Here is a 15,996-nt window from a genome sequence, read left to right on the forward strand (position 1 = left end):
ACATTCTGCTCAAAGAAGTCTGTGTGTTACTACAGTGTTTAAACTTGACCTCCTTGTGCTCCCTTGCCATTTTATGTATGTCATAGTCACTGAGTTGTTTAACTGAGCGAGTGCATGGTCGTCCTTCAGACGGTCCTGGAAGTCTCAAAGAATTAGCACCTCTCTGATCTCTAGGAATTAGTTTCTCAGGAGCCTCTCTGACCTTGATGACTTCCCCTGTGCCCCATGGTGTGTCAGCAACCTGCAACATCAATATCCACGGTAACAATTTTGGATTCTGGATTGTGGAGGAAGGATGCTACCATCACATGGATTTGCTGTTTCCACCAACTTAGGGACCTGATCACTGTATGGTATCCTCACATTCCTTTCCATCTCCTGTTGGAAACTGTTACAGGCCTTTAAAATCAATCCTTTAATCTTTCTAGTGCAGCTTTACCCAGGGAATAACCCCTACCGCAAAGAGATTGGAAACCCTAGGAGCTGGTACGGATGAATACACATGGTATTCCTCGACACCCAGGAGATCAGTGCCTGAATCTTGTCACCCTTTCCTGTGCTATGTTCATGCTGTCTCTGCATCAAGCCTGGCAGATGGTTCTCTGAAAGGGAATCAGAGAGCTCTTCTTTAAGTTTGACACAGACAAATGTCCCTACAGCATGCAGGTCTGGTTAGGTTGCTTCTTGTAAGATTGTACGAGGTAAGTATTTAGTTTAAGAAAAGATGCACCTGAGTCCCTAGACTCCTCAGACAGGACACTATCTCTCTCAGTAGATTTGTTAACATTCTGTGTGTGGAGGGCAGACCGCATGGTAACACTTTATACTGACAGTGGCTATTTTTATAAGCATCCTGAAGGAACTGCGTGTACCAGGGCCTTCCACGACTATGCAGATAAGCTCCTGCCAGGTCCATTATCAGCTCTCCGAGGGAGAGTGTAGCAAAAGGGAAGTGAAAGTCTGCATCCTGTATTCAGTCTTCTCCTCCAATCCACTCAGCCTCTTAAAGTCTAACTGCACCTGGACTCAGTCAGTTCTTTTTCTTTCTGTGAAGAAAAGAGATTAGAGCCCTTGACTTTTTTGCTCTGAGGAACAGCCTCTGTCGCAAATAATTCTAGAAGGTGTGAAATTTCCTTGAGGGTGCTTGTCACTGTCTATTGAGGCTGGAAAGAGTGGAAAAGAAAGGATGTGCAGGAGCCTGAAGCTCCAGAATACAACACAAGATACTTTTTCACTAATACACCCTCCAGCATGGGACAACTTGAACCCCTGGGTACTAGAGACCGGGGGGGGGGGCAATGCCCCCCCATTTAAACAGGGGGACAAGCCCCCACCTTTTGAGAATCAGAACTAGGCAGAGGCACACAACATGAGGGGGTCCCCACCCCTCCCCAGCTGGCCTCTCACCAGATCTGAGTGGTGTAACAGACGAGCCCCCTCCCTGCTGGCATAATGGAGAGGCAGCCAGACCATATCGGAGTGATATTGCAACCTGGCACATGGGGTCACAAGAGCACTTAAATTTGGTTGTAGTTTTCTGTGCTACTGCTTGAACCAGGAGTCTAAGAAGTAGGATGATCCTGCCTGATGGCCTGGAAGCTGGATGGAGGTTGGCGCTCAGATGCAGACATACTGACTTTTTGGACTGGTAGGAGTTGGCACCTGACTACTTAGTTTGTTCTCATAACTCTTGCTGCCAGCCTCACAGAACTGATGGCTCTATCCTCCATGAACACATCATCAGGGATATTTTATCTAGTACTGACATGTTTTTTTTGTTTGTTTGTTTGTTTTGGGGGGTGCGGGTCAAAGCTCTTTAAGGGCATCCCATCAAAATACTGAGGCTGCACAAAGCACGCAATGACCAATGAGACTCAAAGGGCTATGCTAACATTTCTAATTTTCTTCTAAGGGCAGCTTCCATCTTCCTGCCTGAAGGTATTGAAGACATCTCCCCTTGGCAGAAATTAACATGTCCTTTACAGGGACACCACAGCTGAGGAAGTATGAAGAGAGAATCTTGGAATTCTAGAACCTGGAAGGCTATCAGACTCAGCCTCTTCCCTTTGTTGGCCTTTTTCCAGCTCTTCCTTGTGATCTTCTTGAAGGAGAAATAAGGAGATAGCAAATTATTAGTTTTGAATTGAAGAAATATTACCCTTTTCACGTCCTCTTTCTCCGACTAGATGTCAGTAGTGCCCACCGACCTTCAGGCCAATCTTCAAGCACATCTGTTCCTCGGTGTTGTCCTGATCCAAAACTAACAGTTCCCCTACTTCAGGGTCCCCCAAGGAGCTGAAGACCTGCTGTGCTTGTTTCCAGTGTTATTTTAAGCCTTTTTTGGATTTCTAATGTATTTTGCAGAGCAAGAATCCCCAGAGGATCAGTCTCTCCTAGCCTAGTGTTCTCTTTGAAGTCTTAGCCTGGGCAATGACAATTTGTTTTGAGCCCAGTTGTGCCTCATCATGTAATACAGAACTGAGGAGGAAGTGGAGGGGACTGCCCCTAAGAGATCCCAAATCCTCCTCTTGGGAAGAACAACTGTCTGAAAGGATGACGGATCCCTTGACTGACGACTCAATTAACCCATTAAAAACCTGAGATGCAAACCTGAGATTTTTTTCTCCCTTTGAGGGAGACTGGATTAGGGGCGACTTAGTGCCTTACCCTTGAAGAACTCTTAATCAGTGACAACACTGATCTCTCCAGACTCCCAAGAGCTGAGTAGGACCAAGCAGTGGAGGTGTTTCTGGGGGAGTTCTGGCTGGTGTTGAGAGACACAGAAGCCTCAACAAGCTGTCTATAAAGAGCCTTTTCCTTCTGACTCAGGGAGGGCTCTGGGCTGGGAGCAATCACCTCAGAACTTCTCTTCTGTGGCTCCACTGAATATCTTCTTGCAGACAGACAACGAGGTTGATTTTCAGCTCGATTCCTTTGGCCAGCTCTGCCATGCTGGAAGAAAGGAGAATTAACAGAAGAAAGGTGCATGGCAAGTGATGCTATTCAGAGAAATAAGGCCCTGAAATTTTGGCTCAATAAAGAAGAGAAGACAGTGATCTCAAAATCATCTTTAAATGCTGGGCTGTGATAGATAAGGAGGGAGTGCTGAATCGCTTCTCTGTCTCACAGTCCAGAGGAAGAGAATCTGGTGAGACGGTGGAAGGAATGTACACAAAACCGTAAGAGTATCGTGGAAAAGTCTGAACTGCCTCAGGTATCTGCATGACTAGAGTTCTAAAAAACTTATGTCCTCCTTTTCAAGGCCCTACTTAACTCTTCCCTTCCAATTGCCAAACCTTCTGTCTCTTATAGTGTAATTGCTCCACCTTTCTCTACCAAGGACGCTAGTCTTCATAGCCCATTCACCTGTTTCTCCCATAAGCATCACTTGGTGGGGGCAGGGAGTATGCCATTCCCTATATATGGAATCATCTTCCTTCTCTGGTCCATTAGCCTCTCTCATTTTAAATCTCTCTTGAAAGCTCGACTCTACGGTGCTCACAATCACTGAGGCATATGTGGTTTAAAAAAAACATCAAAATGTGCATATGTGTAAACTGAATATATGCACGATGGCATTACTGTAACCATCATCCGACCTACCCAATTACTTTTTGGTGTGTCACTCTCACCTGTGCTACATCTAAAACTCAAGATTGTAAACTCCTGGAGGTAAGGATGGTGTCTTCTGTAAATAAACTCTTGGGAGTAGTAAGACACATATATCTAGAGTTCTTGTTCTTTCAGATAAGAACAGCCATACTGGGTCACACCAATGATCCATGTAGCCCACTGTCCTGTCTTCCAACAGTGGCCAATTCCAGATGCTTCAGAGGAAATGAACACAACAAGGCAATTATTGAGTGATCCATCCCATCATCCACTCCCAGCTTCTGGCAGTCAGAGGCTTAGGGACACCGAGAGCATGGGGTTGCATCCTTTACATTCTTAAGTAATAGCCATTGATGGATCTATCCTCCATGAACTTATCTAATGCTTTTTTGAACCCAGTTATACTTTGGTCTTCACAATATCCCCTGGCAACGAGTTCCACAGATTGACTGTGCGTTTTGTGAAGAAGTACTTCCTTTTGTTTGTTTTAAACCTGCTGCCTATTAATTTCTTAGGGTGACTCCTGGTTCTTGTGTTACGTGGAAGGGTAAAAAACACTTTCTTATTCACTTTCTCCATAACATTGATGATTTTATAGACCTCTATTGCATGCCCCCTTAGTCATCTCTTTTCCAACATGAATATTCTTTTTAATCTCTCCTCATAAGGAAGTTGTTCCATAGCCCATCTTTTTTGTTGCCATTCTCTGTCCCTTTTCCAATTCTAATATATCTTATTTTGAGATGGAGCGACCAGAACTGCATGCAGTATTCAATGTTTGGGCACACCATGGATTTATATGGTGGCATTATGATATTTTCTGTCTGATTATCTATCCATTTCCTAATGGTTCTTAACATTGTTAGCTTTTTTGACTGCCACTGCACATTGAGCAGATGTTTTCAGAAAACTATCCACAATGATTTTAAGATCTCTTTCTTGAGTGGTAACAGCTAATATAGATCCCATCATTTTCCATGTATAGTTGGGATTATGTTTTCTAATGTGCACTACTTTGCATTTATCAGCATTGAATTATATTTGCCATTTTGTTTCCAAGTCAGTCAGTTTTATGAGATCCCTTTGGAACTCTGCAGTAAAAAGTAAAATAAGAGGTTAGAGACAAACGGCATCCTTTAAAAATTGGAAGACAGCAGACAAAGGGTAGGAATAAGTGGTCAGTTTTCAGAATGGAGAAAGGTAAACAGTGGTGTCACCCAGGGATGGTTTCGCACACTTAAATAGGGGAGACACAAAATATTCATATAAAAACCTGAAGTGACAGATGAACACCAAAGTATAACCCACAGGAAGGTGAACAAAAGTGGAATCTGAGAAACCAAGTAAGGTGAAAGGGATCACACAGTGAACACTGGAAAGTAAGATAGATGATATTCTTGCTTAATATGACATGAAATATGACTGGGTCACTACACAAAACTCTCTCCCTTCCCAAAAAGGGCTGACTTCAAAGCTACCCAGGCCTGGACTATGGAATATATTTGAAAAGCTCCACAGCTTTTTGAGTCAAAACTACTTAACTTAAAATTGGTCTTCAAATAAATGCCTGTTTAGTCAGAACTTAAAGGAAACATCTCCAATCTAGCAAACTATAACCACTGGTTACCACTTAACTGGGATAAGCAATTTAATGTCTCTGTAATATGTTTCCAAATAAAAAAAAAAAAGGGGGAACATTTCCATACTTCTTCCAAGTTGCTCTTTTCAACCAACTTCCATCTGAGTCGTGCCTTTACATTTTTCAAAGTCTTCTTAATTGAGAACAAATTGTCAATGTTGGGGCTTTTATTCAACCATTCCGCAATCTGCTTTTTAAACTAAGTTTAAAAAATGAAATAGTTAGTGAATGTATTTACATACATGTCCTAATACATTTAGAAAAGACTGGCTGAAGTCTACTATTTAATTTAGTTTTTGTAGGACAGATTACTACTTGCCTATAGGAGCAGGCTTCTTTACAAGTACAATCTTAAATCATCTTTCAGGAAAAAGTCATCTACCAACAGTCTCCTTAAAGTTATACTTCATGAATTTTTAAAAAGAGTTTGTAGACTCAGATCTTAAGTTACTTATTTATAAAAAGCATTTCTAAATTTTAAGTTAAGAATAGGAGACGAGCAGTTCTTATTTCCAAAATAAAAAGCAAATTACCACCAGAACCAGACACACATAATCTTCAATATAAAAAGAAATGTTAAAGAACACCCTAAAAAAGAAATGAGTTCAGAAAATATCGAACAGTGTGACAGACAAGCAGGTAAAGGGGTAAACTGACCTCAACACTGGTTAAATACTTGCTCTGTACTACAGTGATTAGATGTTGCTCCTGACGGATCTTCTGTATAACTTTATTGTAAGCATTTAAGATTATTTCCTTATCTGCCTCATCTTGCGCCTGGGTAGAATTACACATAAGAAGTAGATAAAAGGCTTGCAGTTATTCTCAATTTGTAAGTGTCAACATCTAAGATATAAAATTCTACTGAAAATACCAATGTTAATGGAATGGCTCTAATGTCAGATTTTTATCTCTTTTCTTGAGGAGACTGGAAATGGAAAGTTCACAAGTCTTACAAGTTCACCAAAGAGTTGCAGTAAAATAAAGACTGATTGGCATTTCCATACAAAAGCTTCATTTTTGTCATGTTATATTTTGTACTGTATAAGAAAGCCTAACAGCTTAGTTTTTATGGATACTAAATGTCAAGATGTGCATCATCTTCACCTCTAAAAAGCAAGTCACCTGCTCTGTTGCAGACTGCAGTCAAAATAAGTGTTGACTGAACTGATGTTCTAGTAGCATTATGTTATCAAGAGACTGATTCAATTTCTGTTCCTGGCTGTTTCTCTTTGGTACAGCAGGGACTTGTACTGTTGAGACAGTGCAAGGAGTTCAGAGAAGAATTATCAAAATGAAGAGAATGGGGCAATCCTCTTTATCATGAAAGACAAATAAGTGAAGTGATAAAACTAGGCTGAACATCAGAAAACATTTCCTAATCAGAGCAGACTGGAGTAAGTCTTTAAGGAGAGGTGGTGGAAACCATTTAAGACTGGACAAAGCACTAGAGAATATACTGTAGTAAGAGCTAGCATGGAAACAGGCTAAATTATCTAAATTACTACAATACTTAACACACTTAACATTTTCAGAGCACACTTACATTAAACTTAACAACAGCACTCTGAAGTATTATTCCCATTATACAGATGGGGCACTGATTTTCACAAGGCAATCCAGCAAGATAGAGATAGAGCTGAGATTACAACTCAGGAATTCCTAGTTCCCACTCCTATGCTCAGGCCACTGTACAATGCTGGCACTTACATCACCAGAGGACAACCTATGTAACACTTAATACGCCTTCTCCACCTCATTTCTGTGAAAAAGATACTGCCTAAGTTGCAATGATTAATAGCAACCCATACATAAATTAAAAGTTGTAACTGGGATCAGAGTTGTGTAAAACATTCAGAAGTACGCACAAATAGAGATAAGAACTTACAACTAGAGAAATCTCCAGCTCTTTGCAGATATCTGACTCAACCTTCTCAAGAACTTCATCCACGTTACCAACCACTTCTTCTGACTTCAAAGATACTTCTGATGTCAGGTCAAAAAACTTGAGGGAAAAGAGAACTGAATGCTATAATTACAAGTTAATGCACAATACCAGCAAAGAATTAGTACTTCCTATTAAAACAGGGCTTCGGCACAAATGCCAAACGCTTCTGGAAATCAGGCCATCAGAGTCTAATGCCAGGTTCTTATTGGCTGATTGAGACTTGTAGCTGATACAACTCCTAGAAAATGTACACCATAGACTGTGCCTCATCACTAGAAAAGAAATGTAAACTGAATCCTGCCTCCCTCCGGTTCTTTTTTCCAAACCTCATCCCGATTTTATCTAAATTACAAACTAAACCTAATGTAAGTGGCAGAGGAATCACAAATCCATCACCTGTTGAGTCTCTGATGTTGAAAACAACATATTTTCTCACTCACACAATGAAACAGAAAATGACCAAAACAAAACTGGTAGGTTAATCCAGTGGTTCTCAACCAGGGGTATGCATGCCCCTGGGTGTAAGCAGAGGTCTTCCAGCGGGTACATCAATTCATCTAGATATTTGCCTAGTTTTACAACAGGCTACATGAAAAGCACAAATGAAGTCAGTACAAACTAAAATTTCATACAATTTATTTTTACTGCCCTAGATACTATATCAGATTTTCTCAACCTGAGGGTCAAAATGTACTTTATAATCATATGGTAAAAATGAGAAAGTAAGCAATATTTCAGTGCTTGTGTGCTGTGACACTTTTGTATTTTTATGTCTGATTTTGTAAGCAAATAGTTTTTAAGTGAGGTGAAACTTGGGGGTACAAAAGGCAAATCAGTTTCCTGAAAGGGGTACAGGTTAAACAACCCTTTAGTTTCTCTGACAGAGCCTTTCATTTTGTGTTTTTAATCATCTTTCCAGAGAAAAATAAAGAGGATGTCTTCAGTTAAACCCATTCCCTTCCCCATCTTCATGTTTCTACACAGGCACTTTTAGGTTTCATTATTGAGAAACCTTTTGACAACATCTAGTAATGCTTAAACAGCTGTTAGTTGGCTTCTCCCTCTGTAAAAATCCAAAAAAAAAAAAAAAAAAAAAAAGGAGATAAAGCAACATCAAAGCTAAATTAAGCAATTTTTGCCACATGTGAAAAAAGGATAGTGGAGATATATTTGCAGGGGAGAGAGAGAGAGAGAAAGAAATATTTCTGAAGCTGTTAATTGCTCTAAGTTGCTGTAAGATTTTTTTTTTTTTAAAAAGCTCCAACAGCAAAAAGCACTTCAGAGCCTTTGGTGCAAAGTGGCCAAAGATGCTTGTTTCTGCCTCATGCTTAACAAAACACAAGTTTTGTACCAATAGCCCAGGAATGCACACCTTGCTCTTGCATAGTGCTTAACTGTAAGTGAAACGGACACATGGATAGCTGATGTATTCTATTACCCAGACCTTTCATTACAGAAACAAAGGCTGTAATCAGAGCTTGCTTGGTTACTGAACTCAGTGTGGTGAAACTGTGCTTAGCGCAGCTTTTTCAATGTACTATCACCACAGGATTAAAACATTTTCACTAACAAATTAGCCCAGTGGTTCTCAACCAGGAGTAAACATACCCGTGGGGGAACACAGAGATCTTCCAGGGAGTACATCAACTCATTTAGATATTTGCTAGTTTTAACAACAGGAAACATAAACAGCACTAGCGAAGACAGTACAAACTAAAATTTAATACAGGCAAAATAAGAAAGTAAGCAATTTCAGTAATAGTGCGCTGTGACACTTTTATATTTTTAGGTCCGATTTTGTAAGCAAGTCGTTTTTAAGTGAAGTGAACAAAGCAGCTGAACCATTTTAATGAAAAATAAGAAGCAGATTGTGCACAAATGTATTTTGGGGTCCATGTTACATTTTAACAGCTGGTGGATCGGGGTGTGGGGGAATGAAAAGAGCTGCATACTTCCAAAATTAAAACATTCTAGTGAGCCCTGAGGTAAAGGAGCTCTCGAGGTGTTATTCCGAAATAGGAGGAATTCTGTACTTCCTACACCGAAGGCTGTTCCAGAGATCACAGTAAAGGAGCACACAAGTGACTGGTTTGTTGTGCTATATGAACTCCTAGATGTGCACAACATGAAGCACAGGCTTTTCCTGCAAAGAAAACAATTTAACTTGCCCCTGTGCATGAAGTTTAGGGTGCCATAGAGCAGAGAATAAATCAATGGAGCAAGATTAGCCTGTGGCTACACCAAATATTAACTGCTATGCCAAATATTTTAGATAAATAGCTTTCTCTCTCATTGTGCATGTAGGAGTATTAAATTAACAGCAGCGACCACACTAACATGGGAATCTGATCTCTGTAATTAATACACAGCATATGCACCAGAGATAGAAAGCTATACTACATACTTGCCCTATTCAGATTCATTCAATCAACCATCTCATAACAGTGGATATTCAGTATAACTGCAGATCTTGAAAATGTGTTATTGCTTTAATTTTAAGAACTTCACAAAATAAAAAGCTAAAATTATAGTAGGTATGTAACAAAATTATAGTAGGTATGTAACAATGCAGGCCTGAAGAACACATTGGCTCAAAAAGTCAGGAGTAGTACATTTGAAAATGACCACCCAACCTCTGAAAATGATAGCCACAATGTCTCTGCTGTGGTCTGCCATTTTCATTGTAGGTTTCATGGAAACAGACATGGATTCATATTAAGAATGGATTTGCAGTGAAAGTAGTAAACATTTGAAGGAACTTAAAAAACAAAACAAAAACAAAAACTAAAATAGTTTCTCTGTCCAGTTTGGTCACCCTTTTTTCACAAAAACAGGAACTGTAATATCCAGCCAGTTGCAATGGAGAAATCTTGGAATCACATCTGAAGCTGATGAAAGGTCTAGGGGCTGAAAGCTCCCTCCCCCATCCAAAACCACAGCTACATCAATCTGGAAATTCCCCAACTCCCTGAACTATTTTCAGAGTTTAGATTTGAATGAATGCATCAGCTTGTGCCGTCACACCAGCACACAAAAATACCCCTTGATAATATTACTATTTTGGATCATACATAATATCAGTCACGTAACTAAAACTGCTTTAACTGTAACTGTGTTTCTAAGGTCTGGTACACTTGAACTGCAACTCAACACAGTTGTGAATAATTATGTTAACTGACATCATGCTGAATGCAGCCCACTCCAGTCTATATTGACGACCAAAAAAGCATTCACCATGTCAGGTAACCCAACTGTTCACAGCAGTACTTAGGCATAGTAAAATACTATAGTGTGGAGTAGGCCTAAGTGGCTGAAACGATTAATGGTTAATAAATGGCTCACCTTCATAATATTCTCCTTCCTCATCCAAGCAGACTGCGTTTTTCACTTTTAAATCATCCTTGGAAGTTCAGGTCATTTTTATTGTCTTAGTCTTACCTCTCCCTGGCCCCAAACCATTGTCCAACTGCTCCTAAGAAGCAGTTGTCTTCAGGCAGCCACTGCCTGACACCTTCCAGACTAACGGAGTATGTCTACACAGCAATTAAATATCCACAGCTGACCAGAGTCAGCTGACTGGCTCATAGGGCTCAGGCTGCAGGGCCGTATAATTGTGATGTACATGTTTGGACTCAAGCTGGAGCCCAGGCTCTGGCACCCTTTTCTCTCATGGGGTCCAGAACTCAGTCTCCAGTTAGAGCCTGAATGTCTACACAGCAATTTTACAGCCTGAGTCCTGCAAGCCAGGCCAGCCACTGGCAATTAGTGGCTGTGTAGATATATCCAAAAGGCTGCTCCACAATATTATTGACTAGTTCCCAAAGAGCTTAAAAGAAAATGCTGCAACAGCACCATTCAGGAGCATCTTCTAAACCTCTACGGCACCCACTACCACAATTCAACAAGGAAAATAAACCTGACTGCCAGTAAAACAAAATAACGCTCTATTTCTGGTATGCACTTAAAGCACATCATCTTGTATCAGCGGTGCAAGGGTCAGTATTCTGATCTGGCAAAGTTCTAAAGAGGATTCTCTGATTTCTTTTGGGGGTGGAGAAGGAAGGGGAGGTAACTGAACCCTACCCAATGTACTGTGAGTAAACTGCTGGATATAGACTAAGCACTGTTGTAAGAAGCTATAAGATAGCATTAAAACAGCACATCAGCTCAGGAACAATACTACATAAAAATAGAATACCAAACAACCTTCCAATTTGAATTAATTCCTCCATCTAACATTCAAGGCAAGAAAAAGGTAATCTGTACCTAGAGCATTTTAAAATCACAAACAGCCTGTTCTTTTATTTGGTAATCCTTGTTTTTGTTTCTCTCTCCTCAGACTATTTCAGCACCGATGTTTGATTAGATTCCTTTAATTTACCTTCAAGTCTTTAGTTCAAAAGTAGTATGAAAGGAGCAATGAGGATGTTTTTGTTTAATCATCAGAAAAGTCTGAACAGATTATTTTAATGCACTGAGCAGTTCTTTCTCCCCCCATGATATGCTTATATTAGGTCAGACCAGGAAAACACTTAACTGAACCACAAAACATGTCCTCTAACCCAAGAGCATGCATTTGTATTTTGTACCAGCTGACTCCAATACGTATTAGGTACTGAGCTAAAATAGTAATCTGGTCCTCACTGAGTGCTGTCCTTTTTGCACTGAAACACTGGCAGCAAATCACACTCTTCATAAGTACAACTATGGAAATTTGTATTTAGCTCTCCCATAATGTCAGCCTATCAGGCACAAACATCTATTGCACAAGATTACTGTCTGCATGCAGAACTGTCTTTTTCACATACATTACAGGATAGAAGTAAAGTCTGTTCTACCTTTATCATGCCACTGAACCATGTTGCAAGAATCTGTAGGGAAGCATTTGTACCACTTCTGACACGACTGAATTCTTCCCGTTTAGTTTGCTTCCACTCAAAAAACTGCTGAAATGCCTCCTCAGAGTCATCTGCTTCACTAGCTTGACCATATACTGCCTCCAGAGAAGCAGACAGTTCCTGTACAGGGTAAGCAACAACAACAAAAAAAAAAAAACAGCAGGTATGCAAACAGAAAAGAACTTGATGGACGTCCTATAAATAGGCCATTAAAAGACATTTAATGTATGATCACAAATGAAAGAATTAAGCTTGTGTGCTGACTCACTACAGCACTTTTCACTTCTGAAAATCTAGACCCACACCCTACTCAAGTCGCAAATTACACTATTATTTACTACTAAGTGTGTAGTCTCCTCCTTTCCTCTCAGAACTGGCTGTGCTATGTCTCACACCTGCCAGAGGTAAGATGTCAAAAAGTCTGTGAATCATGGTGGCATCTACATAACCAGGCTCCTGCCTTTCCAATCAAGCACTTTCAGACATATCTAATAGCATACAAAAGACAGGCGAGAGCAAAGCAGGATTCAGAAGGTGGGGGGAGGGGGCGGGAGAGAGAAGAGACTACAATAAAGTAATTTTCCCTTTCTCAAATCTCTTCTTCCCTGTGACCAAGAACTGGATGTGGATGTGACCAATAGTACTAAGAAAAAAGGAGCTCACCTTAGATTGCTCCCTACAGAGCGGTCCAAATGCAGAGAACAAGTGGGTCGTGAGATGTGTCAACCACATAACAGCTCTGACATTCTAAACTGATGCCAGGAGACACAGGTCTCTAGTCAAATCTCTCCTGAGCTCTTTTGGTCATAATCTAAGAGAACAATCCCACACAGAAACTGCAGTATCTGAGGCGCCTACCCCATGCATTTTCAAGACCCTAATAAACAGGGCTTTTCCAATCCTGAAACTTCCAGTTCAATCTAAATACAACATAAATACTTGAAACGTGGAGTTTCCCTCCATATATGGAACTTGGGGGGGACGGGGAGACGACTAAGTCAGCATGAAAGAGATGGTTTTCAGGCCAAAGCTTAGGGAGCAAACCCACACTTTTAAATAAAAAAAATCTGACAAATAAATTGAAGAAAATGCTAGGTCAATTGTCTGCTGATACATCCTGGCAAAAAGCTATTTTCTGAACCTAGGGTTGTGCACCTAGATAAGAAGTTCCATACTGGGGAATATTTGTGCGTTCCTTTTTGATGATGGCATTTGATTTTCTCTGACCAAAAGATAAAGTGCTCCCCGAAAAAGGGGATTTGAATGGCTGACAGTATTTTTTGTGCTAAACACCTTCCCATCAGCTTGCAAGCTCCTACCATGAGCTCTAAAGGTGGTGAACTGCTGATTTTACTTGTCTAGATTGTTCCCTGCATCAAAAGGACTTAATATAACCATGAGAGAATGAGGCTGAAAGGCTTGCTTGATGCAGGGTGTTTTGGAAACTGAGACAATGGGTTTTCCTAGGCCTCAAAATGCTCAGGTTATATTACCAAGGCCTTTTCCAAAGAGTTCAGCTCCTTTAAAAAGAATCTGGCAGCAAGCTTTATCTCTGCAGGTAGGTCATCCTTCTAGTCCCAGAGCTAAACTCGCCTGCAGCCAAGCTTGGAGACACCAACAGAGCTGACGGCCAACTGGGCACTACCAAAAATGACATTACACAAGAACTATGTCACTTGCCTGGAGTCTTCCAATGACCACTTGATCACTTCTGTGGCCCTGACAGTCAGCTCTGTGACCCAGTTGCTAAGACCAGACTGCAGCACTCGAGCGATCAATGCTAAATGGTGACAACCAGGACAGCAAGGAGAGCAACTGCAAATCTGGCCCAGATTCTCTATGGATGAATAGCATCACTGGTGTGATGAGAAAGTAGGCAGAGCAGATTTAGAGGCGACACCCACTACTTTGACCTTAAGGTCAGAGAAATACTTATTGGCCACTTGGGGAGAAGTAAGACACTTACCAACAGTGACAACCTTGCAAAAAGGGAACACTATGGGGAACTGAACAGCATCTCTTAGAGATGGCTGTTTTCCTCCAAAGATGCTAATATCCTAGCAATAAGAGCTTCTGCTTGATCAGAGGCATAGTACTTCACACTGCCACCCCAACTCTCCCACTAACACGGCTCCAGCAAGCTGTCCTCTTCCAGGATTCAAAGAGGCATGCCAACAGGGTCTCTCCACAAGAATCAGGGAGCAAGAGGGACTGGAGCATCAAGAGGGTGGGAAAGGAGAAATTGATGAGGGAGCACAGATCGGAGTCTTAAAACTGGGACTGAGGAAAGAGGGATGAAGCACTGAACTCAGAAAGTTGTTGTATGCTGAAGGAGATTCCCTTGGCTGACTGATGATCCGTCCCATACAATGTAAACCGACTACAGTCAGAACAACCCCCCACACATACACACATTGCCGTGGATGCAAACAATGGAGAAAGCAGGCAAAGAACCCACTGTGGATGAAGAAATGCATGGATCTGTATGAAGCCAGAAGAGGCTGGCTCTGCACCTGCTCAGTAAAGGGGTTGGGTACCCTTGGCAGAACCCAAGGCTATCACAACAAAGGGCCCAATGGCACAACAGGAACCACAGGAAAGGGCAACCTGTATAAGGCTTCCTGCTGTAGCAGAGAACTTAGGCAGCTGCCTGCCATTATACGTTTCCAAGTGGCAGAAGTCACTAAGAGGTTCCCCTAGCTCAGTAGTCACCAAACTGTGTGGCATGCCCCCTTAGGAGGCATGGAGGAACTTTCAAGGCCGAGGTGCCCAGACCAGCTCCACCCCCAGCCACAGCTCCACTCTGCCCCCAGCCACAGTTCTGCCCTCATTCCCTCTCCACCCCCAGGCCAGCTCCACCTCTAGCCCCAGTTGCTCCCCCAGGCCCAGTTTCACCCAAACTCCTCTGCTGAGCCAACTGTGCAGTAATGGAGGGGGGATACAGCCAGATTCCATTACTGATAAGAGGGGAGTGTGACAGGAAAAGTTTAGTACCACTACCCTCGCTGCTGACAGAGCAAGCTGGAGAGAAACCAGGATAGAGGCATGTATGTACCTGATCCAGACCTCCCTCTTAGGAATAAGCTGCTACATGAGATGGGGGTGGAAAGGAGCCCAAGATCACCAGAAGCTATAGAGAACAGAGGAGCCTATAGCTGAAGTTCTCCCATCACACCAGTGATAGCTGAGGACAGGCAGAGGCGAAGCCTGGGCTTCCCCCCCCCCCCCGCCCACACACACAGGGTGGCAACATTAGAGGCCTTACCCAAACGTAGCAGAGGTGTTCCATGCCACTGGTGAATGGAAAGAGACAGCAGCATGGGAAGAAGATTATTCCTAGGGGGAGTCTCAGCCAGTGCCTCAGACCTGGATTTAGCTATAGGCAAACTATCCCCTCCAATTATCTTTCATAACATACTTGTCTCTTAACTGTCCTTCATAGATCAGAAGGTTGAAGCATCACCTATACATTCAGGAGGTAAAAAAAAAAAAGACTGAAGAGGAAGGAGACTAGCCGGGTACCCTTCCCTGAAAAACAGCCTTTTTTGACTCCTTACCTTCTTGCAGGTGTAGATCACACAATTCTGATTGGTTGATCATGTCCAGTTCCCCAGTGATTTTGGAAACAATAATATATACTAACATTGCTACAACATAACTTACAAGGTTAACGTACCAGATGTAAATCTTTGTTGAATGCACAAGATACGATAACATATAATACTGTAATACAAAAAAAAATTATGCAACAGGATGGCTGAGAATTTAGATACACAAGAGACAGAAAATACTTATTCCAACAACTAGAATAGCCTCATTACATGTACCTAGCATTGTATAGGATTATATTTTTACAATTAGACTCTTATACTGTAAATGTGCAGCATAACAGATTTCTA

At 41.5% G+C, this 15,996-nt stretch overlaps 1 protein-coding gene across 1 annotated transcript in view; it reads right to left on the reverse strand.

Moving 5' to 3' along the window:
• STK31 (serine/threonine kinase 31) overlaps positions 1 to 15,996 on the reverse strand; it is a 94,966-nt gene that overhangs the window by 32,588 nt on the left and 46,382 nt on the right. The window contains exons 12-15 of the mRNA XM_073333714.1: positions 12,038 to 12,217; positions 7,140 to 7,256; positions 5,909 to 6,028; positions 5,319 to 5,450 (exon numbers count right to left, since the gene is read on the reverse strand). Coding sequence (XP_073189815.1) covers positions 5,319 to 5,450; positions 5,909 to 6,028; positions 7,140 to 7,256; positions 12,038 to 12,217 — 549 coding nt within the window. The remainder of the gene's footprint in view (positions 1 to 5,318; positions 5,451 to 5,908; positions 6,029 to 7,139; positions 7,257 to 12,037; positions 12,218 to 15,996) is intronic.

The sequence above is a fragment of the Lepidochelys kempii genome, chromosome 2 (genome assembly GCF_965140285.1).
Source record: "Lepidochelys kempii isolate rLepKem1 chromosome 2, rLepKem1.hap1, whole genome shotgun sequence".
NCBI lineage: Eukaryota > Metazoa > Chordata > Testudines > Cheloniidae > Lepidochelys > Lepidochelys kempii.